This window comes from Antechinus flavipes, chromosome 5, assembly GCF_016432865.1.
Source record: "Antechinus flavipes isolate AdamAnt ecotype Samford, QLD, Australia chromosome 5, AdamAnt_v2, whole genome shotgun sequence".
Classification (NCBI taxonomy): domain Eukaryota; kingdom Metazoa; phylum Chordata; class Mammalia; order Dasyuromorphia; family Dasyuridae; genus Antechinus; species Antechinus flavipes.
Window position 1 is genome coordinate 45443210 of NC_067402.1, and position 25834 is coordinate 45469043.

Here is a 25834-nt window from a genome sequence, read left to right on the forward strand (position 1 = left end):
AGTAATGTTCAAAGGAACCGATAAGTCATTTTTACTTCACACTTTTATAATCAGTTACATGAAATATAATTTACTGTCCATTGTGCCTGTTATAAAGGGTGTTTTATCTGTAGTATTTTAATGCACAGAATATTTTGGCATGACAAGAGGCTGAATAAATGGCTATTTTGTTAAAAAATAGCTGTGTTCCTTTCAGCTCCCTTTGTGGGTCACAGAGAAAATGAAAAACCAGAAAGCACTTGGGGGATCAATTGCAAAATGGCCCTACCCCAGCCCCAACTAGCCAGCAGGGAAAGAACAGATTTCCTCTAATAATGCTACACGTCAGGTTGTTAAAGATACTTCATCTCCAGAACGAAATACTTTTAACTCATTTCTTGAATGGCTGTGATGCTAGTGCCAATCAAGAAATAGGCAATTTTAAGAATGACATTTTGTATACAAATTAACCATTTCTGAAAATGGTGTTCTGTAACAAAAATGTAAAAAGATAAGTACAGGAGATGATTTGTATTACTATAGAAGTACTGATTATAACATGTATAAAAACACCTCTTTCATTAGTTGTCTTACATTCAGATTATTTTTGTCAAATTTTCCAGACTTGTCCAAGGAACGGTGATCATTGATGCCAGTATGTTGATTTTTATTTACCTTGGGTATTTATGTATTACCTGGAGACAGCCTTGTTTTCTGGTCTTTGTTTTTGTGCTGCTTTGCAGTGTTATCGAAAAAGAAAGCCAGACTGTTTTATTGTTTATCTGATTACTATCTTTAACAGTCTTCCAATAAAGGATGCAGGAAGAAAAATGGGTAGGGTGATAGTATTTTATGAATTATATTTATTCCAAATTCTTACTAAGATAGATTTTGCCTCTCTTCTTTTAACTTTTATAAACATTGACCACTAGTTTTGTAAACATGAGGAAATCCCTTGATTGATAGTAACTAGGAAATAGTTTTGGGATTAGTACTTGAGTAGAAATGTGGATTTTGAAATGATTTGATCCTGAGTTTATTATTTACTATTTCTGGTTTCTAGAAATCATTGGATATATTGGGTTTTTTAAAAATATTATAAGGTTCTCCCAAACAAAATTTTATCTAGTATGCAGGTAATTGTTCCTCTAGGAACAAAAGCAGTAGGGCTTGGATGTATTCATTCAAGGACAGAAGAATTTTTGTGGCAGAATATGATAAAAGGAATCTCAGGAAAATTAAGTGGGAAAGTGCTATTCTGTTCTGAAGTGATAGATTCATTTGTTTTGTTTTGTTTTCCTTATACGAAAATGTTTTCAGTTTAAAGTTCAAGACGAGGAAAGCCAGAACTTACTTATCTAGAAAAACTAAGGAGATGGGGGGGAGGATAGCCCTCACCAATTTAATGCCATATAAGAGTCACTTTTTCATTTCAAGAAAAATTATGTAGCGTTTGGAACTTTAGGATTCTTTTATAATAGCAATCAATTCAGCAACATTTCTATAGTCACCAAAGATGAGAGACCCTAGGCCCAGGTCAAAGGAGGTTAGGCACCTGGTGGATCAGAGCCTACTGCAGATATTAACTATGTGGCCCCAGGCGAGTCATTTTGTGTCTGTTTGCTTCAGTTTCCCCATTTGCAAAATGGGAATAATAATAGCGCCTATCTGCCTGGGTGGTTTTAAGGAGCCAATGAGATAAAATTTCAGAGTACTTTGCAATCCTTAAACATATGATCTTAGTCCTTTCAGTGTTTTACAGCAAATAGAAATTCAACAGTTAGAATTTTAACCAACTTTCTTCACATGGCATTAGAATCCAAGTTGAAAGGAACCTCAGAGCTGTCTAGTGCAATCCATACATCAACTAATCTCTCTCCTCTAGAAGATCATTGACAGATGGCAGAAGTCATCTGACTTTGGTCTGAAATGAGAGACTTGGAAAGAACTTTGACCCTCCCAAAGTAGCTCATTCTATCTTTGAATGGCTATAATTGTTAGGAAGTTGGGTTTTTTTTTCCCTTCAAGCCTAGTTATTTCCACTAGTTCTAGCCCTTCCCTGGGGAAAAGCAGAACTTAATCTCTCTTTTCTACATTACTTAGAACTATTGCTGTGTCTTCCTGGATCTGCAGGCTAAACACTCCTGTTCTGTCTTAGGACTCCCAGTCCAGTACTAAGTATGTTGCCCTCTGGATATTGTCTATCAGAGAATGATCCCAAGAAAAATGAGGACAAAATGTCTGGTCTAACTAGGCTGCTTATTTATGCTGGCGTTTTTCAAACCTAATGCTGTATAATGTAACAGATTCACATTAAATTATTCCTGCCAATCAAATCTTGAATTAAAAAAATAAAAGGACTGTTTTATTTTCCCCAGAAGGATCTGTTGAAGCAGCCTTTGCTTTGTAGAAATCAAAAGATGCATGATTCCCTGACTGAAATTTGCAGATGTTTATAACCATTTAAAGGTGCTGCTTAGTAGAAAAATTTTACCAAATTAGATTCAGTAAGGAGGCAGCCTCTTTGATGATCACGTGATAAAGCAGACTGATGTAGCACCTTAGGGTTGGCAGAATGGTTCCTTCAACACGACCAGGTTATACAGACAGCCTCGTTTTAGAACCTACATGGCTAATAAGGTTTCGTACGTGCTGATACCGAGTCTACCAGCGGTGCCTCTGGTACTGACGGTGAGTTAGAAGGAAGGGAAGCTCCCTCCCCACAGACACTTCCCCATCACTACTGGAGGAGAGGATGTAGAGAAAGAAACACCTAAAGAAGATCATTTGAGCTTTGGTATCTTAGCTCTGTGTGCAGGCCACAGGTACATCTTACGAATAATGAGCTTAAATCTGCACTGCCTGTGTCTAAAGGAGAATTGGCTGGTGAAAAGAAATCGTATTCATTGTCGCTATTTTCCAGAAATTACCAAGGCAGTGGCTAAGTGGAGGCCAGGGTCCTTCAGTCTGGTTCCCTTGGAGCCAACTGAGATTGTCGCATCACATCCCTGAATAAGCTTGTGGCCATGTTCTTTCTCAAACAACTCAAACCATCCTAAGACATTTCCTTCTCTTCAGCATGGAGTAAGAACATTAAATGTTGGATCAGTGTAGTCTCTGTCAGACACGTGAGGGAAACTGGAGCAAACTGGGATTAGGTAGTGAATCTGCCATGGACTTCCTAGCTCCCTGGCTACCAGAACCCATTCCATTTTCCAGTGCTGTTGTGTTGGCTTTGCTTTCCCTTTTGGATTTAGCTTCCCCAGCTTCCAGAGGCCTGGCCTGTTCTCTCCTATGTCTAGAAGGGCTCCATCTATCCTCTTTACCTTCAGAATCTTCTTTGTCTAGTTCCTAAATTGTTGGCATGACAACATTCTATCCTGAGCTTAGCAACTCCAGAGAGCGCCTGTGGGAGCCGCAGTACCCGTTGCCCCAGCCTCCAGCCCCCCCTCTCCCCAAGCTCTTGTTGGCTCAGATCATGAACGTGAAGAAAGCGAGTGGTAGCATCGACTTGAGGAACCTCAAGAAGGCGGTGAAAGCCCTGAGCAAAGCAGCCACACATTGTGAGTACAGACAGGATATAGCTGCTGCTTAGCCTGGAATAATGGCCGTGGGGTCTGCATCCATGTGAGGGGTAGAGAGGTCTAGGGCTTGGACCTGGGATTTCATTGGGGTGAGGAACTCCTGCCACTGCAAGGCTGTGATTTATAATCTGAAACAGTCGCCAAGAGCTCTGAGCAGTATGGGGCCACACTTCCAGTGTGAGAAGGGCAGCTCCATGAATTCAGGTCATCTGAGCTCCCCTCTGCGCAAACTGCCTCATGAGGAGGATCATAGGGAGTATATAGCATAGAAAGTGATGTATTCTCCTCCCCTCAGCCATTTAGGAAGATGTTGTTTAAAGTATTGTGATTAAATCAACAGTAATAGTATTTATGCTTTAGGAAGCATCCTGGGCGAGTTGATGGGATTCAGGAAGACTTAGGTTCAAGGTCTTAGCCTGACATATTAGCTGGATTGTTCTTCTCACCATGAACAGTTCACTTGGCTTTTTGGTGCCCACTAAATAATAGATCGAACTACCCTCACCCTGGAGTTTCCCATACTGATAAAATGACAGGTCCAACCAAAAGGAGTTGAGAAAACATGACAGTTTCTGGTCTGGTCACAGAATTGAGAACACAAGTATAGCCAGAGAATTCAGTATTGGAAAAGCAAGAAATGATTTTTGTTCTGGTTTACATGTAACTTCGTATCACCCAGGAGTGAGAGGGAATTCTCAAAACCTCTCTCTAGACTACAAATAGTTTCATCAACATTTTTAAAATTAATTGGCAGATGTTCACAGTCCATTAAAGAAATACTAGATGCATGTAGCAATTACATTGAATTTAATTGTATAATAGAATTAAAAATCAAAAACAGGCTTTCTGGGAAGAAAACATCCACCTCATCAAAGATTGAAGAAGTTGTTTTTAAGTGTCTAGCAAAGGGAATGTGGAATAGCAGGAAGTGTTTTGCTGTATTCTCAGAGGCCCCAGGTTGGAGTTGGCACTGAGTACCTAGAGAACTTTAGGCAAGTTAGTTAGCTTTTCTCCCTTGTGAAATGATGTTGGACTTCAAAGATGATCCCTTAGGTCTCTAAAGTTCTAGATGTATAGTCTTAGGAATTCTTATCAGGCATTCCTCTTATTTACTCTCCCCTCCGGGCATTTTTTAGTTAACTTCTAATCTTGTCCTCAGGGATAAAGAACAGTCATTTGGGTTGGTCTTCCATACCTACTCTAAAGGTCCCCCTTCTACTCTGTGGGCCTTTTAGGTTTCGTCCTCAACATTAATTTCTAGACTTTTTATTATCTTTTTTAGTGTTTTAAATGATAAGACTTGTCTTTGTCCATCCAGCAGACTGTCTACTCCCTAGCAATATCTGTTCCTTCTAGCTGGTATTCCTTTCTTCCAGAACCTACCATATCTGAAAAGTTTCATAAAACAGAGAAGGAAGAGATCTGTATTGGTGAAGGGAGTTTACTCATCTGAGAGTTGCCTATCCCAGTGAAATTACCTGTGCAATGCTTATCCCTTTCTCTTACTCTGCCGTTGACATACATATACACACATGCATGCATGGATACGTGCACGTTTGTACATACATGATGTCTCTTTCTCTCCTCCCTCCTTGGAATGTAAGCTCTTTGAGGGCAGAACCTGTTACATTTTTGTCTTTAAATCTCCGGTGATAAACAGTGCCTTTAATATAATTAATGCTCAATAAACGATTATAGAGTAGTTGATTCTGCTTGAAGTTGTTGATTTTTCAGTGACTCACACTGTCCCCTTTATCACCCAGGTTTTTGGGAGAAAAAGGGCTCAACAAGATGACCCCATCAAATCTACTTTTTTCTATCTCTTATTTTAAAGATGCTTTTTTGTTTTTCTTTACAATCAGGATATCTTTGGATTCTAGAAAGAACGTGATACCTCTTTGATATGATTTCTGTCATAATAATTGAGTTACTCATGGTATCATCATGTAATATTGCTGATATATGTATGTGTGTGTTCTTATACACAAATATATGTATATGGTTTTCATGACTTAAAATTTCTGCATGGAAACATTCTTACTCTAATTTGAATAAAGATATCAGAAGTTTATATATCAGAACATAGATTTCTAAAACAACACATCATTGATTTCTTCTCTTAATTATCTTACCATTTAAGATCCATTTCATCATTTTGTCCTTAATCCTTTCACAAGTTCTACATAGATCTGTCCCTGATGCAAACATTTGTGGCATTTCTAGGATAGAACACATTTTAGCAATTATAATTATATACCATCTGTATACAGGAAATAAGAGGTTTGCAAATCTAAATGAAAATTTAATAACATAATGACATTTTAAATAATGGGTCAAGAAATAAATCATTAAAATTTAATGAGGAAAAATGATGAGATGACATACCAAATTTCTGGGGTAAATGCTGGTAAAGGTGTTAACAGCTCTCCCCCCAAAATGTTACAATGTAAAGTTTAATCTTTATTTCAACATTTTTTCTATCATTATCTTTTAAGGCTTGATTGAACATAAATAAGCCAATAAATTAGGCCCTGATTTATAGCATTTTCTCAATGTCTAAGTTGTAAATGTTCACGTATAATTTAATGATAAATTCTCTCCTGGGAAAAAGCTCTTAAAATAATACATTAATAAAGTAGAACATAAAAACTGAAAATAAATCTAGGATAAGCTCAAAAGACATTGGAATTTGGAGGAGGAACAAATAAAAAGGACTAGAAATAAAGAGCAGAACTAAAAGTTTTGGAAAAAACAGCATTTATTTACTTTTAAAAGCTAACCTGCTGTGAAAGAGATAGGAAAATAAAACTGCCAAAATGAAAAATTAATAAGGTAAAACAAACTGGAAATTTTGATTTTCTGAATCTGTTAAACCCTATATGCTAGCAAAACTTCAAATTTAAAGAGACATGAGACTACCTACAAATAAAAGATGGCCAAATTAACTGACCATCAAAGAGATTATAAACAATTCAGCTTTAAAAAATGAAGTTGAACAAGCCATAAAGAGAATACTTAAGAACTTCTGTGCCATATGAATGTAGATATGTATTACATTGTCATAGTTTTTGAACAACTGGTTATTATACATTAGCCAACACACCTGAGTGGATCCCAGAAATTTTGGTATGTCACCTCATTTTCTTTTGCTGAATTTTTAGGATTTATTTTTTGACCCCTCATTCAAAATGTCATTAAGTTTTGATTTACGTTTGTATCTTTTCTATTTCCTGTATATACTTGTAGTTTTGTGCTTTGTTCTCAAAAAAGAGCAATATGACATCACTGTTAAGAGTCTAGTATGTCCAACTGGCTGATTAGATCCACAGAAGGTTGGAATGCTCTGCCTCAGGCTGGACACAGATGGTCCCCATGAACACTTGTAATTGTGCATCTCGCATTTCTTCTGAGCTAATTCAATCCTGCTTCAGTCACAGAGCCCAGCACCTTCTCTGATGAGGGCACACTATGCTGGGCCGTCCTGTGTTAGTGTCTCCCATATCATACAATCAATTCTAAAGTTCCTAAGAGAGACCTTGAGAGTGTCCTTGTACCGCTTTTTCTGACCAGTTTGTGAGCTTGTTCTGAGAGAGCCCTCCATGAAAAAGTCTTTTTAGCAAGTGTACATACGGTATTCAAACAACATGGCCAGCCCAACAGAGTTAGGCCCCCTGCACTAGAGTTGGAGCGCTTGGCAGTTCAGTTCGAAAAAGGACCTCGGTGTCTGATATATCATCCCACCAGATGATCTTCAAAATCTCTCTAAGCCAATTCAAATGGAGTGATTCAGTTTTCCTGGCATGGTTCTGGTGGACTGTACGGGTTTCACAGGTGTACAGTGAGGTCAGCACGAGAACTCTGGAGAATTTCAGTTTAGGAGACAGTCCGATACATCTCCTCTCCCACTCTTTCTCTCAGAGCTTCCCAAACACCAAGCTAGCTCTGACAGTATGTGTGTTAACCTCATTATCACTTAGGACATTCCTAGAAGGTATACTGCCAAGGTAAGTGAACTTATCCACAGCCTCCAGAACTTGTCTGTTTGCTGTAACTGATAGTTCTACGTGTGGATGGTGTGGGGCCAGCTGACCAGCTCCTGTTTTTCTGGGTCTTAATTGTTAGGCCAAAATTAGCCCAAGCAGCAGAGATTCGGTCCGTACTTTGTTACATCTCAGCTTCAGAGGCTGCATTGAGCACCCCATCATCTCCAAACAGAAAAGCATGCACTAACACTCCCTTTGCTTTAGTTTTGGCTTGTGGCCTTCTCAAATTGGATAGTTTACCAGCAGTGCAATAGCAGACTTGCATGCCATGTTTTTTCCTCATTTAAGGCGTTTTGTCATCATGGCTGAAAACATACTAAAAAGCATGGGAATAAGCACAGCCTTGTTTCACTCCACTGGAGACTGGGAAAGGTCGAGACCATTGTCCAGAACAGAACCCAGGCAAGCATGCCATCATAAAATTGCCATATTATACTAATGAACTTCTCTGGACAACCAAATTTTGACATAATTTTCCATAAGCACTTGACAGTATCAAAGGCCTTGGTCATGATGTACAAATGTTCTTGTTCTGCTGCTGGCATTTCTCCTGGAACTGGAGCATACACGATATTAACTGTTCTTGGCCCCTTCTGGAGTCACAGGCTCTCAGGTAGATGACTGTCTTCCAGGTGTAGCATCAACCTGTTAAGGAAGACTCTGGCCAGCAAGGACTCGGAGAGACCCTCCCCTCCCCATATTTAGGTGATGAATATTTAGTTGTTAAAGCATGTGCTCTAGAACCAGAAATGCTATGTTTACATCAGGGAGAATGAAATAGAATGTAAATAAGTTTATTGAATTAAACCAAAGATGATGGTTTTTATTTTGTGTGTGTGTGTGTGTGTGTGTGTGTGTGTGTGTGTGTGTGTGTGTGTGTGTGTTGACATATATAATGAAAAATTCTACCTTACAGATTTTATAAGGCTGAAAATATAGTTTTAATATCTATACTATGGAAGGATAAAGGAAACAAGTAACTACAGACAATTCACTAACCAGTATTAATGCAAAAAAAAAAAATAGCAATATATCAAAAAAATTGTACTATAACCAAGCTAGAGGTATACCAGGGTTGCAGAAGTGATTCAACACCAGGAAAACAATATAATTTGTCAAAAATACCCAAACTACATATGTCAGTATATGCAAGAAAAGGTTTTGACAAAGTACAACAGTACTGATTAAAAAAAAAGTCCTGCAATGCCATAGGAAAACACTGAAAAGTTTCCCAACATAGGAATAAAGCAAAAATGAAACCTTTTTCCCCCACTGTTAACTGGATACCATTCTAGAATTGCTGATGAAAATAATAAGAAACAAAAATTAATGGCATAAACAGGCAAAAAGAGACAAAACTTAATCATTTGCTAACAAGCTATTAATTTGCTTAGAAAACCAAGAAACAAAGGGGAATAATAGCTTCAGTAAAATAGTAGAATATGAAACATATATATAAAATTACCATTTTTATGTAGTAATAACAAAATTTATAAGGAACTAATAAGATAAAACTTTTTCAAAATAATTTAAAAATACATAAAATATCTTTCAAGCAAATTACCAAAGCACACTCAATAGTTCTATAAATAAAATGATAATGTACTCTTCAAAGGAAAAGGACAATTTAATTAAAAGAATATTTTACTCCTGTTTGGACTACACAAGTATAAAAACGATTAGGCCAATCAGGGGTCCCTCTCAAGAGATAAATTAAAAACAAAATTCAGAAAGGACCATAATCTTAAGAGAAAATTTTGCATATCTGTTGGAGAAAAGATGGTGAAATTCCTACCAGACCTTGAATTATATCTTAAAATAGTCACCAGCAAAAAATAAATAGACTAAATAGATAATCAAGAATGGCTAATAATTCAATAAACCAATGAGGTGAGATTTTGCACTTGTTTTCCTACTGCTACATATATACAAGCAGATTGGATCCCCAGCATCATAGGCTATATATCTGCCCAGGGATATCCCTTAAGAGATGGTAAGACTCTTTTAATGTAATCAGATTAATCCCTTACCCTGTATATTCTCTTTCAGTATCGTTTCCAATGTTTAGCACATCGATATAATTTAACCTATTAAAATCTCCTTGATCTCATTAATGATCAATTAATTTTTACAATGGAGATAGGCTTACAAAGAAATATGCTAACATGGGAAGTACAAACATCCCCTCCACCTCCAGGGGGACCTCTCCCTTCTGCCACTAAGTCTCTGAGGAGAGTGGACTCGAACATCAATCTGCTGGAATCATTGCCTCTCCAAGGTCATATTTTTATCATATTTTAAATTATTTGTGACATGCTTTTGTCTGCCCCTCTCATTGTCCCAACTTTTATTAATTTTTTTATTAAAGGTTTGATTTATTCTCTATGCATGGAAAACTTTTCAACATTGACCCTTACAAAACCTTGTATTCCAAATTTTCCCCCCTTTTCCCCTATCCCCTACCCTAGATGGCAAGCATATCTCCTACTTTAAAAAAAAAAAACTATCATAAACATGCATAGTCCAACAAAATAAATTGCTTCAATAGTCATGTTCCAAAATTTATGTACCTCTGCATTTTAAGTTTATCACCTGTCTGGGCAAGTGATGTTCTGTTCATATTTAGTCTTCTGGACTCATGCTTTATTATTGCTTTGACCAGAGTTCTAAAGTCTTTCAAAACTGTTTTTATGTATAATATTGTCATCATTTAAATGGTTCTCCTAAGTCTTCTTGTTTTACTCTCTATCATTCACAATGATTTTCCTAGTTTTCTCTCAAACTGTTCATTTCATAATTTCTTCTTATACAGTAATTTTCCATTACATTGATAGGCTTTAGTTTATTAATCCATTTTTCAGTATATGGTCCTTTAGTTGCCGTTTTTTAACTACTATGGACATAACTGATAAAATATTTCTGCACGTATAGATCCGTTTAATATCCTTGACATAGAGGCCTAGTAGTGTTATTGCTGAGTCAAAAGGTACGCACAATTTAGTAGTTTTGGGAGCATAATTCCAAACTGCTTTCTAGACTGACTGGACCAATTCGCAGTTCCACCAGCGAGGCTCCTTGATGTGCCTTTCCCACAGCCCTTGCAACATTTGTCCTTTTCCTCTTGACTGCTTTGCCAGTCTGATGGAATGAACCTCCGAGGTAGTTTAATACAGTCTGCGTCACAGATTCCTGGGGGGAGAAGGAGGTTCCCAAAGCCCACACACGTACATGAGTTGGCATGTTCTCTCTGGACTAGACTGTCATTGCCGGGTCTCCTCTTTAAAGTCTGATAAACAGCAAACCAATCAACAGTCACTTAGGTGATTATTGTTGGCCAGGTGTTGTGCTTAGCAATGGGGACATAAAAAGGACAAAAAAACCCAACACAAAAAAACAGTTTCTATTCCTCCGGGGAGAGAGTCACAGGTAAATAAATAGGCGTGTGCAGGGCACATAAAGAACAGATAAAAGATAAGCTGAGAATGCAGGAAAAGCCTCCTGTGGAAGGGGGAAGTTAGATTGTGTGTGTGTGTTTGTGTGTGTTTGTGTGTGTGTGTGTGTGTGTGTGCCCACACGTGCAGGCATGTGCATATTTTTAAATTTATTTTCAAGTGTTCATTATTTCTATCAACACTTGCCCAATAGACCAAAAAAAAAAAATAAAATAAAATAAAAATCCTTATAATTAGCATACATAGACCAGTGAAACAAATCCCCATGTTATCTTTGTCCAGATATGAATGACTCTGCATTTTAAATCCATTACATCTTTGGAAGGAGGCAGTTGGTATATTTCATCTTTGCTTTTCTGGACTCCTTATTTATCCCTGTGTAATAAGTGGCTGAAAGCCTATTTACTAAGAATTTAATCCTTGGTGGAGACTGATTATTCAGTGTTTCACTCCTGCATGAGGGGTAGAGTTGGTAAGTGCTTGAAAGAAAAGAGATCCTGATCTGACTTTCAGCTCAGGAGAGAAAGACTGAAAAGAAACTAACATGAAAAAGAGTTAGCATGTTCCAGCCTACTATACTAGAGACTTGGAGAAATGTTCCCTTGAGTGAAATGTGAAACTCAGTTGAACTGAGTTATTTTACTTTCAGTGGGCATCCTCATTTATTTATTATTATCTGGTTTTATATTTTCATTCGTATACTTTCTATTTTGCTATGCACTTGGATAAATGAGTTCATTTGCTACATGTATTCTTTAGCGACCTGGCATCTGGTGAAAAGGGAGTTAAGCCTTGGATGTTTAACTTGAGGATCCTCTTCACCATTAAGGGTGAAGCAACCACAAGTGCACCTTAAAGCTAAAAATTATTGCCCCAACTAAATATTGAAGCAAACAGATAATTCTGGCCTGCCCCCCACCCTTTCTGAGAAGATCAGAGTAGTCAGTCTCTGGCCCCAATTCTTGCATGTCCTAGCAGGAACCAACATAGCCCTTGTAGAAGGATAGATATCTAGAAATCTATATTCTTGCCTCTTTTGAGCCACATCTAATCATATGCATGTAAATATATATAACCTATATGGGCAAAACAAGGGCACATAGCACCCCATGCCTCACGCCTTTACTATTGCATTAATCAAAATTCAAATGTCTTTCAAATCTGCTTTTTCTCTGCAATCTTGTCACTGTGTAAATTGCTCTTTCACTTTGTTCTAAGTAAAACTGTAAAAGTTTTCACAATCTTCTTTGAAACTCTCTATTCTGTCCAAAAATATAATAGCTCTCTTTGTGATGGCAAAGAATTGGATATTGAGGAAATGCCTATCAACTCCTGTATTTATGTGTATTTGTGGTATATGAATATAATGGAATATTGTTATTCTATAAGAAATGAGCAAGTGAATTTCAGAAAAACCCGGAAAGACTTAAATAAGCTGATGCTGAGTGAAGCGAGCAGAACCAGGCACAGTAACAGCAACATCATGTGATGATCAGCTGTGAAAGACCTAGCTCTTCTCTGCAATGCAGTGATCCAGGACTACAACAAGGGAATTGTGATGGAGAGTGCTGACCACACCCAGAGAAAGAACTAAGGAGTCTGAATGCAGATGGAAGCATACTATTTTTATTTTTTCTTGTTTTTTTTTTTTCTTTCTTGAGATTTTTCTCTTTTGTTCTGAGTCTTTTTTCATGACATGACTAATATGGAGATATGTTTGATATGATTGCACATGTATAATCTGTATCAGACTGCTTGCTGTCTTGGCAGGGAGAAGGTAAAAGAGGAAGGAAGAAAAATTTCAAGTTCAAAATTCTTACAAAGATGAATGTCTTTACATTGCAGTTGGGAAAAAATAAAATGCTACTAGTAAAAAAGAAACTTGTCCATTGTGTGTGTTATGGACTAATATTTGCACAAATCACCATTTGTTGAGCCATTCTCCAATGATAAGTACCCCTTTAGTTTCCAGTTTGAGTCTACTATAAAAATACTACCGTCATTATTTTTGTACAGAAAAGTCCTTTTCCTTTTTCTTTGATGTGTTTTGGAATGGGTTGGGCCGAATCTTGAAGGAAACCAGGGAAGCAGAGAGGTAAGGAGGAAGAGCATTGCAGAATTTGTGATGGGAAGGCTACAGAGTTAAAACATGGACTATCCTGTGTAAGAAACAAGAGGACTAGGAGAGATCATAGAATGAATGTGAAAGGACAATATCATGTAAGGTAGAAAGGGCTCAGGTTCTAAAGAGCAAGAACTCTCCATATTTGGTGAGAACAGCTGGGAAAATGCAACAATTAGATTTAAACTAATTACTTAGAACACATGCCACAATAAGCTCAAAATGGATTTGCAACCTAAATATTAAAAATTACCATTAAAAAAATTAGAAGAGAATCACAACAGATTTCTTTCACAGCTGTGGTTGGTAGATAATTCTTAACCAAATATTGGATAATGGAAACATTAAAGGAAAAATAATTTTGATTTGATGAAATTTAGAAAGATTTAAATATATAAAATTAATACATCTAGGGTAGGATAAGGAGAAAAACTTAATTGAAAAGAAATTGTCACATCAAATATCTCTTGATATCTCATATATAAAGAATTAACAAATATTTATGTATGTGTATGCATAAAACCAAGAGTCAAGAATTTACATGTGCATGTACATATATAGATATATCCAAAAGTCATTATATAATGGTTAAGTGGTTAAAGGGTATAAAACAAACCATTTTAGAAGTAATTGCAACTATTAACCATCATTTGAAAGATTGAACCAAATCACTGGTAATGAGAATGAAAATTATAAAATAACTCTGTGGTTCTACCACATATCCAACAAATTGGCAAAGATGAGAAAAGATGAAAATAGTATTGGAGTTATGAAAAAATAAACATACTAATATACTGTTGGAGAACCATGAATTTATCCAATCACTTTGAAAAGCAATTTGGAATTATAATTTTTAAAAATGACTCTTTGACCCCGAGATCCTACTGCTAAGCAAATTCTTATTAAGAAATTCGAAATCAGAAAAATCTTGAATATACCCATATATTGTTTGTAAAGTTGTGCGTGTATATGTTTTAGTAAAGAATTGTAGTAAAGTAAATGCCTTCAGGATTGGCCAAAACAACAACTGGTATTTGAATGTAATCAAATTATAACATTATAAGCAATGATGGATATGAAAAATTTAAAGAATATAATTTGAACTACTATAGGACAAATTAAGTAGAATCAGGAAAACAATATACATGGGGATGTAAGAGGAAAGAATAGTAAAACAAAACCAAGTGCTACTTAGCTAAAATGACCAAGATTGGATTGAGGAAAGAGTAATAACTCAATAATTAGAATGTTGAATTAGAAGAGACAAGGAGTCATTTAGCCTTACTCCTTTATTTTCTAAATGGAAGCAAATCAGGAATATGAAAGGTTAAAAAGTCCCATTCACCAACACAGTGGCAGAAAAAAAAATTAGAACACACTTATCCCCAGCGTTTTACCTATTGTGCTTCATATTATATTAAATTAAAATTTTATTAATCTCCCTTTTTCATTTTACAGTCAACAAAAATGAAATGGAATGTCTTGTGAAACTGTTTTACTCATTTATGGAAAAGGGATATGAACAAGGGACCCGAGGCGGGCTGGAGCGTAATGAGTTTAGAAATGTCCTGCATACTGTATTTGGAATGACTGACGACATGCTTATGAATAGGGGTAAGAAGCCATAGCAACTGTTAAGTGCCACTTTTTATCCATGATGTTCAAACTTTTCAGGCAAACCAAATGACGACTGGGTATTTTAGAGAAAGCTGCCTCTTAAAGAATAATCAGTGGTCAGTTTCCTATTTGAAAGTTTAATAAAAGATCCCTTTTGGTCTGTTTTATAAAAGGTTCTATTAGAACAGTTATCTGGGGAAATTCACTTAATATTTTCCCCCTAGGGTGTATCACATACATACACACACACACACACACACACACAACACTTAAACCAAAAGGTATTTGACATTAATGGCACTAAACATATTTTTAGAAAATAATCCAATGAAAAATTTACATAGTTTTGAGTTTTTTCCCTTTCTATTTTTAATACTCAATAACCATGTAAGGACTGACTTTTGTACCAGACCCTGTACTAAGCATTGGGATACAAAAAAGAAGCAAAAACAGCCCCTACCCTCAAGTCTACCTTTAATAGAGGAGATAACATGTAAATAAATAACTATATAAAAGATGTATACACAGGAGAAAGTAAATTTTTTCCCTTAAGACAATTGGGGTAAGTGACTTGCCTACAGTCTCACAGCCAGGAAGTATTAAATGTCTGAGGTCAAATTTGAACTCAGGTCCTCCTGAGTTTAGGACTGATGCTCTATCCACTGTGCTACCTAGCTGCCCCAAGAAGGTAATTTTAAAGAAGGTGGTGTTAGAAATTAGCAGTGTCTGGAAAAAGATCTCCTACAGAAAATGACATTTGAGCTAAATCTTCTTTTTGTTTTAATATTTTTATTTCCCCAATTATATATAAAACAAGTTTTTTACATTTGTTCTTAAAATTTTGAGTTTCAGATTCTCCCCCTTCTTTCCCATACCCCTCATTGAGAAGATCCATGTGAAGTTGTACAAAATATTTCCATAAAAGTAATGATGCAAAAGAAAACACAGATCTCCCTTCCTCCTTAAAAAACACCGTTATGGGGGGAAAAAGAGGGGTGGATAAAAAGTATGCTTCAGACTGTATTCAGACACAATCAGTTCTTTCTCTGGGTACGGATAGCATTTTTCATCAAAAATCCTTCAGAGTAGTCTTGAATCATTTAATTGCTAAGAATAGCAATCATTCACAGCTGATCATCCCACAACTTTGCTATTTCTATGCACACAGTACATTTTACTTTGCTTAAGCATATGGAGGACTTTCCAGGTCCTTCTGATTGCATCCTGCTCATCATTTCTTATAGAATAATATTACTTCACAATCCCAAACCAGAATTTAGTCAGCCATTCCTTAATTGATGGGCATTCCCTCAGTTTCTACTTCTTTACTCTGATAAAAGAGCTGCTATAAATATTTTTATACATAAAGGTTCTTTCCCTTTTTAAAGAAAAAAACTTTTAGGATTCATGTCTAGTAGTGATATTGTTAGGTCAAAGGATACACGAGTTTATAACCCTTCAGACATAGATTATATCTTTTGATAATTTGGGGAATAGTTAGATTTTTTTATAAATATGACTCAGTTCCCTTTGTAGTGTTCTCTGGTTTGGTTTTCTTGGGTCTCTGGAGGCAGCCTTCATTTCAGTTCCGTAATCACCACAAGTACAGCCAGGGGTTGAAGTCCAAATCCTTTATTATCTCTTTCAAAGTCTTGTCTTCTTTCCTGGGGCCCAGGCTAGCTTCTTGAGGTCTTCCTGAATGTGTCTTGGTTTCGGTGGGGGAGGCAGGAGGACCACCACGATGGTCTGTGTCTTGAAGTCTGTCTCAGTCTGAGAGCTTATGTTCCTGCCTCCAGTTCTCTTGTCTTTTCTGCCTCTGAGAGCTTCTCTTTGTGGCTCTCAGTCCCTAGCTTATATGCTCCACACTGAGTATAAACCAATCATTATATCTCTAAGAAACCATTATTTGTTGTAAGATTAAATCCATCATGCTGAACTTAGAGAACTATTAATCACCATGCTAAACTAGGTCTCATCAACTCTACTAAGTGGAACTTGTTTCAGTTTCAGAGTTCTGGCCCATAACACCCCTCTACAACATTTGATAAATCAGGACATCAGAGAAACATGATTTGAGGTGAACCTTGAAAGAACCCAAGAGTTCCATGAGGTAGAATTGAAAAGGAAGGACATTTTAGCCATGGAGTCATGATTCTTTAAAAACCACTACCACCACTGAAACTTACTGAACATTTTACTGAAATTGGTCCTCAAGAGCTTGATAGTCACTTCATCAGGATCAATGGAGAGTTTGGGCAAGGTTGGCATTCTGGCAGGAAGGAGGAAACAGTCAATCAAGGCTGACAAGCTCTAAGGTCTCTAGATGCTTGGCTCACATAGTAGTAGTGTTATGGCACTACTCATTATTTTTCATTTCCCAAAAATGGAGGAAGAACTATACCATGTTTTAAGTATATGCACATACATGCTCTCTCTGTCTCTGTCTCTCTCCATCTCTCTCCATATATACACATAGAATTTGCATCTCCCAAATGTTTTCTTTGTAAATCAGCTTCATTGATCACTACAACTTGCCTCAGTTTTCCTGTTTTGTTCCTAGCTCTTTCTTGACAAAGACTGGCCATTCTCTTGGGAGGGCCTTTTAGTCCACCATCAGTCCCTGGACTCTGCACACCTGATTTACAGCCCAAGCGTCTCGCTCCCCTCAGATAGCCAGTTGTTCTGAGCTGGTCAGGATTAAGCTTTCTGAATTGTACTGTGTCACTCTCTTCCAGATGTATGTTGACCCTCATGTGTGTTTTGTTTTGTCAAAATGGCCAATCCTCTCTCGTGTCCAAAGAGCATGGGCCGTAATCGGTGACGGACTCTCTACCTGATGCCAGCTGACAAGGTTATTGATTTCAGGAAGAGGGGGCTCCACTCCTTCTCCTCCCTCTCCCGAGTCTCCAAGGCCCTGATCCCCATGAGAATTTGGAGCCTTCCTGCCCCATAGGTGCTGTTGTAGGCAAGCCTAATCTTTACCACCACTGACACTGTTTCAACTCTACAGACCTTAAAAATGGTAAATACACTCACTGGGAAAATATCTCAAACCAGTAATACCACCTCACATTTCTATAATACTTCAGGGTTTTCCCAGGTGGAAAACTCTCTAAACATTTGCTTAATATATGGTAGAAATTATTTTACTTCTATCTATATCAGGGGTGAGGAATCTCTGGCCTGCGGGCCACATAAGGCCCACACAATCATCTGATCTGACCCCACCAAGGCAACCTCAACAACCTCCCACTACTTGAGTTCTTTGAGTTGATAATTTTCTATCGCCTGCAAATGATGTTGTTAATATCCAAACAGCTCTTGGTAGGAAAAAAAAGGTTCCCCACGTCTGCTCTACATAAAGCAGGGATTTTTTTTAGGTTACACATGTGCAATTCTTCTAAACATCTTTCCATATGTGTAGAAAAATATGCTCATATGCTCAAGAAAAATCGGAACCAATTCTAAAAAAATGAGAAAAAAAAATTGAAGCAGGGATTCTTAATAAGTTCAGGGGATAACAGACCCTTTTTGGCAGTCTGCTGAAGCCCTGGAACCCTTTTTCAGAATAATGTTTTTAAATACATAAAACATAGAATTTAAGAGGAAGCCAATTGTAGTGAAATATAGTTATCAAAATATTTTTAAACACAGACTCCTGGTAAATAACTCCTGATCTATTATAGATACTATGGAATTATAATTCGAATAAGAAAGAATTAGAATTTGTCTCTTAATGGCAGTAACTATAAACCTACACCCTCTTTACATTTCAGTGTTTGGTGCATTTGACAAAGACAATGATAATCACATTAGTACAACTGAGTGGGTTGAAGGATTATCCATATTTCTCCGAGGAACTTTTGAAGACAAATTGAAATGTAAGAATTTCTAGCATTGGTATTATTTTAGACTACTACAACCAGTCTTGATTTCACCTTTCAGTGATTTAAAAGCTAGCATACAAGTATTCTTTAAAGTTTTATCCACTTAAATGGTTTTTAGTATCTCATCTGGGCTGGCTAGAAAAATGTGCTATAAACATGGTGTGATTTAAAAAACAAAATAAACAAATTGGCCCATAAAATATTTCCCTCACCCAGCTCACTTCTTCTAGAATTTCAACCATTGATCCTTCAAGAATAATGCTTATCCTTTAAAAGTCATCTTTTATAGACATTTTATCCTATTATTTATAATATATAATATATTATTTATAGACATTTATGTCGTTTCACTGATCTAGGTTTGTTTGTTTTTGCCTAAGATTTCATAGTTTTAATAACTACTTAATAATGTTTTAAAACCTGTCAAAGTTGCCATATCTTTTATCAACTACTCCAACTCAAAATTTGTCATTGGTACTTTTAACAATTTCCTTCCCATTTGTATTTCATTATGATTTATTTAGTTCTGTAATGAAGATCAGTGGATTGCTAGGTGGCTCAGTGGATAGAGTGCCAGACTTGGAGTCAGAAAGGCTCATCTTCCTGAGTTCAAATTTGGCCTAAGATGCTTAAACTGGACAAGTCACTTAACCTAGTTTGCCTCAGTTTCCTACTCTGTAAAATGATCTGAAGAAGGAAACAGCAAACTGCTCCAATATCTTTGCCAAGAAATTGGGCCATAAAAAGTTGAAAACAAATGAAAATGACTGAACAATAATGAAGACAATTCTGTTGCATTAAATCAATAATAAGCATAGGAATTACTTCCACTTTTCATTATATTGATTTGACTTATTGACATTGAATTTTCTTTAATAATTTAAACCTTCCACTTATTTTTAGTATATCATGTGTCTAAATATATTTGCAAATGTTGTTTTTTAAAAGTAAATTTCTTATGCCAAGTTAATACAACTTTAAGGTACCACTTCATACCTCATGGATTGGCTAAGATGACAAGAAAATGATGAATGTTGGAGGAGATGTGAGAAAACTGGGACACTAATACATTGTTAGTGGAGTTGTGAAATGATCCAACCATTCTATAGAGCAATTTGGAAGACAATCAAACTGTGCATATCTTATTATTATTATTATAGCTTTTTATTCATAAAATATATGCATGGATAATTTTTCAACATTGACCTTTGCAAAATCTCCTGTTACAACTTTTCCTCTCCTTCCCTCCATCTTCTCCCCTAGGCGGCAGGCAGTTCCATACATATTAAATATGTTAAAGTATATGTTAAATCCAATATATGTATACATATTTATACAATTATCTTGCTGCACAAGGAAGATCTGATCTAGAAAGAAAAATAAATAAAACCCAAGAAGGAAAACAAAAATGCAAGCAAACCATAATAGAAAGGTTGGAAATGCTATGTTGTGGTCCACGCTCATTTCCTATAGTTCTCCCTCTGTGTGTAGCTGACTCTCTTCATTATTAAACAATTTGAACTAGTTTGAATCATCTCATTGTTGAAGAGAGCCACGTCCATCAGAAGTGATCATCGTATAATTTTGTTGTTGCTGTGTAGAATGATCTTCTGGTTCTGCTTATTTCACTCAGCATCAATTCATATAAGTCTCTCCAGGCCTCTCTAAAATCATCCTGTTGGTCATTTCTTACAAAACAATAATATTCCATAACATTCATATACCACAATTTATTCAGCCATTCTCCAATTGATGGGCATCCATTCTGTTTCCAGTTTTCTGCCACTAAAAAGAGGGCTGCCATAAACATTTTTGCACATGTGGGTCCCTTTCCCTCCTTTAAAGATCTCTTTAGGATATAAGCCCAGTGAAAACACTGCTGGGTCAAAGAGTATGCAGTTTGATAACTTTGTGGGCATAATTCCAAATTGCTCTCCAGAATGGTTGGATTAATTCACAACTCCACCAACAATGTATCAGTGTCCTAGTTTTCCCACATCCCCTCCAACATTCATCATTATCTTTTTCTGTCATTTTCTGAGAGGTGTGTAGTGATATCTCAGAGTTGTCTTAATTTGCATTTCTCTGATCAATAGTGATTTGGAGCACCTTTTCATGTTCATGTGAACACAATAGTGTTCAATATAATATATATTAAATATAATATAGTTATATTTAAACTATATATAGTTTCCATTTCTTCATCTGAAAATTGTCTGTCCATATCCTTTGATCATTTATCAATTCGAGAATGGCTTGATTTCTTATAAATTTGGGTTCTCTATATATTTTGGAAATGAGGCCTTTATCAGAAACTTTGGCTGTAAAAGTGTAAAAGTGTTTCCCCAGTTTATTGCTTCCCTTCTAATCTTGTCTGCACTAGTTTTGTTTGTATAAAAACTTAACTTAATATAATCAAAATTACTTATTTTGTGATCAATAATGATTTCTAGTTCTTCTTTGGTCACAAATTCCTTCCTCCTCCACAGATCTGAGAGGTAAACTATCCTGTGTTCTTCTAATTTATTTATAATCTCATTCTTTATGTCTAGATTATGAACCCATTTTGATCTTATCTTGATATACAGTGTTAAGTGTGGGTCAGTGCTTAGTTTCTGCCATACTAGTTTCCAATTTTCCCAGCATTTTTTGTCAATTAGTGAATTCTTATCCCAAAAGCTGGGGTCTTTGGGTTTGTCAAGCACTAGATTGCTATAGTTATTGACTATTTTGTCCTTTGAAGCTAATCTATTCCACTGATCAACTAATCTATTTCTTAGCCAATACCAAATTGGTGCCTGCTGCTTTGTAATACAGTTTTAGATCAGGCACAGCTAGGCCATCTTCATTTGGTTTGTTTTTCATTAGTTCCCTTGAAATTCTTGACCTTTGTTCTTCCAGATGAATTTTCTTGTTATTTTTTCTAGGTCACTAAAATAGTTTCTTGGGAGTTTGATTGGACTGTGCATATCTTTTTCCATTTGGCCAATTGTATTTTTTAAAGAGTTGTTTTCTTCTTTTTCTGAGCTGTTGATATTCTCTGTGTATAGCTCTTGATTCAGCAGTGTCTCTACTGGATCTATATCCCAAAGAGATCATAGAGAGGAAAAGACCCACATATGCAAAAATGTTTGTAGCAGCTTTTTTTTATAGTGGTAAATATCTGGAAATTGAGTGGATGCCCATCAGTTGGGGAATGGCTGAATAAGTTATGGTATATGAATGTTATGGAATATTGTTCTATAAGAAATGATAAGCAGGCTGATTTCAGAAAAGTCTAGAACTGATGCTAAATGAAGTAAGTAGAACCAGAAGAACATTGTACACTGTAACAAAATTATGTGATGATCAACTATGATGTACATAGCTCTTTTCAACAATGTAGTGTTCAAGGTAATTCCAAATTGGGGTGGAAAGTATCATCTGCCTTGAGAACTATAGAGATTGAATGTGGATCAAAGGATAGTATTTTCACCTTTTTGTTATTGTTATTTGGTTTTTTCCTAAGGGTCACACAGTTAAAAAGTGTTTAGTGTCTTGAGACCAGATTTTAACTCAGGTCCTCCTGACTTCAGGGCTAGTGCTCTATCCACTGTGCCACCTAGCTGCCCTGTTATTTGTTTCTTTGGGGCTTTTTTTCCTTTCTCAATTTTTTTCTCCTTTTGATCTGATTTTATTTGTGCAGCATGATGATTATGGAAATGCATTTAGAAAAACTGCACATGTTTAACTTATATTGGATTGCTTGCTGTCTTGGGAAAGGGGCAGGAGGGAGGAGAGGGAGAAAATTTTGGAACACAAGGTTTTGCAAAGGCGAATGTTGAAAACTATCTTTGCATGTATTTGGAAAAATAAAATACTATTAAAAATAAATAGAATAAATTTCTTCTGTCATGTTTGGAATTTTCTTAACTTTTATGATCACCCCAAGAGTACAAATAATTTTAATATTTTTAATATTTTATTTTTTCCAACTACACGTAAAAACAATTTAAAAAAATTTTTTTAAATGTTGAATTCTATTGAGAAGGCAAGAAATTTGATATAGATTATATATGAGCAATCATGAAAAACATTTGCATATTAGTCATGTTGTGAAAGAAAACATCCTCCCCCAAAAAAAGACAAAGTTTAAAAAAACAGTATGCTTCAATCTTCATTTAAACTCCATCATTTCTTTCTCTGAAGATGGATAATCTTCATAATAAGTCCTTCATTTTTCATCATGAGTCCTTCAGAATTATCTTGGATAACTGTATTTTTCAGAATTGCTAAGCCATTCAAAATTGATTATTTCACACATTGCCATTATTGTATCCCCTGGTCTCCTGGTACTCTTCAATTCACTTTGCATCAGTTCATATGAAAGTCCAGGTTTTTCAGACAGCATCCCTCTTATCTTATCTTATCTTATAATACATTTGTATTCCATCATGATTATATGCCACAAATTGGGATATGTGCCCAATTGCTTTCCAGAATGGTTGAATCACTTCAAAACTCCAACAAAAATGCATAAATGTCTCAATTTTCCCACATCCCCTCCAACATTTGTCATTTTCCATTTCTGTCATTTAGTCAATATGATAGGTGTGGAGTAGTACCTCACAACTGTTTTAATTGAATATTTCTGGTCTATAGTGACTTAGAACATATATAGATATGTTCTCTATATAACTATATATAGAGATATAAATAGCTATATGTAACTAGAGATAATTTTTATTATTTTGTCAGAAAACTGCCTCCTTTGATCATTTATCAATTGGGGAATGGCTCTTATTTTTATAAATTTGACTCCATTTTTAAAATATTTTAGAAATGAGGCCTTTATCAGAGAAACTTGCAATAAATTTTTTCACACTTATATTGTGTAATAACCTGTATTCTATTTTCCCCTGTTTATTTTACTCTCTTCACCTTCCATTCTATCAGCCCCTCCTCTTCATATCTCCTTCCCCTCTGACTTTCCTATAGATTAAGATAGATTTCTATAACTAAGTGTTTATATTATTCTCTCTTTAAGTATTTCTGATGAGAATAAGGTTAAATCATTATTCATCCCATGCGCAACATTATCTCTCACTGTAAGGCTCTTTTATGTGAGATCATTTAACCCATTCTATCTTTCTCTTTCTCCTTCTCCCACTATATTCTTCTTTCTCATCCCTTAATTTTAATTTTTTAGATGTCATCCTATCTTATCCAATTTATACTCATGCCTTCTGTCATTGTATACTCCTAACTACCCTAATAATGAGGAACTTCTTAGGAATTATAAATATCATCTTCTCATGTAAGAGTGTAAACAGTTTGACTTTATTGGATCCCTTAGGATTTCTCTTTCCTGTTTACCTTTTTGTGCTTCTTTTGAATTTTGTATTTGAAAGTCATTTTCTATTCAGCTCTAGTCTTTTCATCAAGAATATTTGAGTGTTCTGTTTTGCTCAATGTCTGTTTTTTTCAACTGTGCTAGATAGATAATCCTGGCTCTTTTGCTCAATGGAATTTTAAGTTCCAAACCTTCTGATACTTTAAAGTAGAAACTACTAAATCTTGTGTTATCCTGATTGTGTCTCTACTTTCTTTTGGCTACTTGCAATATTTTCTTCTTGATCTGGGAGCTCTGGAATTTGGCTATCATAATCCCGAGAATTTTAATTTTGGGATCTCTTCTGGGAGTTGATCTTTTGGATTCTTTCCATTTTTATTTTACCTTCTGGTTCTAAAATCTCACAAAAGTTTTCCTTGAAATTTCTTGAATATGATATCTTCGCCCTTTTTTATTTTAATCATGGCTTTTTAGATAGTCTAATAATTTTAAAATTATCTCACTTCCATTTATTTTCCTGGTCAGTTGTTTTTCAAAAAGGTATTTTACATTTCCTTATTTTTCACTTTTTTGATTTTGTTTTATTATTTCTTAATGTCTCATGACATGTTTCTCTTGCCCAATTCTAATTTATAAGGAATTATTTTCTTCAGTGAGCTTTTGTGCCTCCTTTTCCACTTTGCCCATTCTACTTTTTAAGTAATTTTCTTCAGTAAAATTTTGTACATCTTTTCCCATATGGCCAAATATGCTTTTTAAGGAGTTCTCTTCAGTGAGTTTTTATTTTAAATATCTTTTTTCATTTGGCCAATTCTGTTTTTTAAGGATTTTTTTTTTCAGTGAATTTTTGTGCCTCTTACCACTTGGCTTATTCTGTTTTTTAAAGTGTTATTTTCTTCATTTTCTCTAGCTTTTTTTTTTTTTTTTTGGTGCCTCCTCTACAGTCAAGAGCTGTTGACTCTTTTTTCGTGACCTTCCTATGCATTATTCTTATTCCTTTTTCATTTTTTCCTCTATCTCAATTGTTTTTTAAAATCTTTTTTGAACTCTTCCTGGAATTCTTTTGAAACTTGAGACCTAATTCACTTTTTTTTTTTTTTTTTTTTGGATGTAGGTATTTTGACTTGGTTGTCTTCTGAATTTGTGTTTTGAGTTTCCTTGTCACCATAGTAACTTTCTAAAGTCAAGGTCTTTTTTGTTGTTGCTTTGGTGTTTTTTTTTGTTTGTTCATTTTTCCATTTTATTTATTAACTTTATGCTTAAAATTGGGCTTTCTTCCTGGGATGAAGGGGACGCTGTCCAGGCTTTAGATATTTTATGCTACTGCCTTAAGACCTATTTCAGGGGGGTCTGTACATTTTCAGCTCTTCCATAGTGGTATGGTGTAAGGAGAGCTGTGTTACTACCTCCTGACCTGTGCGCTGTTCTATGAGCAATCATAAACACTCTTTTCCACCCTAGAACTGTCACCATTCCCCTTTGGTCCAAAACTCTGGTGTGTTACTGCTCTTCCTCACCTTGGGACTTTGTTCTAGGACTATAGATCCAAGTATGAACAATACGAGTCCTGCACTCAGTATCAGCAAAGAGACCCCTGTAAATCTCCTTCTAACCACTTGTCTAATCCATTTTCTTTTTCTGGCCTCAGAGCTCCAGAAGCTGCTACTTCCAATTTAATTCCTGCCATTCCCCTCCCTTTTTTTTCTTTTCCCCCACCTCAGGCCTTCTCCTTTCAGGGCTGTTACCTGCTCTGGACAGCTGGACTGCCCTGACTGCTGTGTTCCATTCTCATCCACTGCAAGACTGTTCCTGCTGACC

General features: G+C 35.8%; 1 protein-coding gene across 1 annotated transcript in view; it reads left to right on the top strand.

The window, feature by feature from the left end:
• The first annotated feature begins 273 nt into the window (after positions 1-273).
• Positions 274-25834, top strand: part of LOC127564386 (calaxin-like) — a 36269-nt gene continuing 10708 nt past the window's right edge. Inside the window, exons 1-3 of the mRNA XM_052000877.1 lie at positions 274-3542; positions 14639-14794; positions 18574-18678. Coding sequence (XP_051856837.1) covers positions 3344-3542; positions 14639-14794; positions 18574-18678 — 460 coding nt within the window. The 5' untranslated portion in view covers positions 274-3343. The remainder of the gene's footprint in view (positions 3543-14638; positions 14795-18573; positions 18679-25834) is intronic.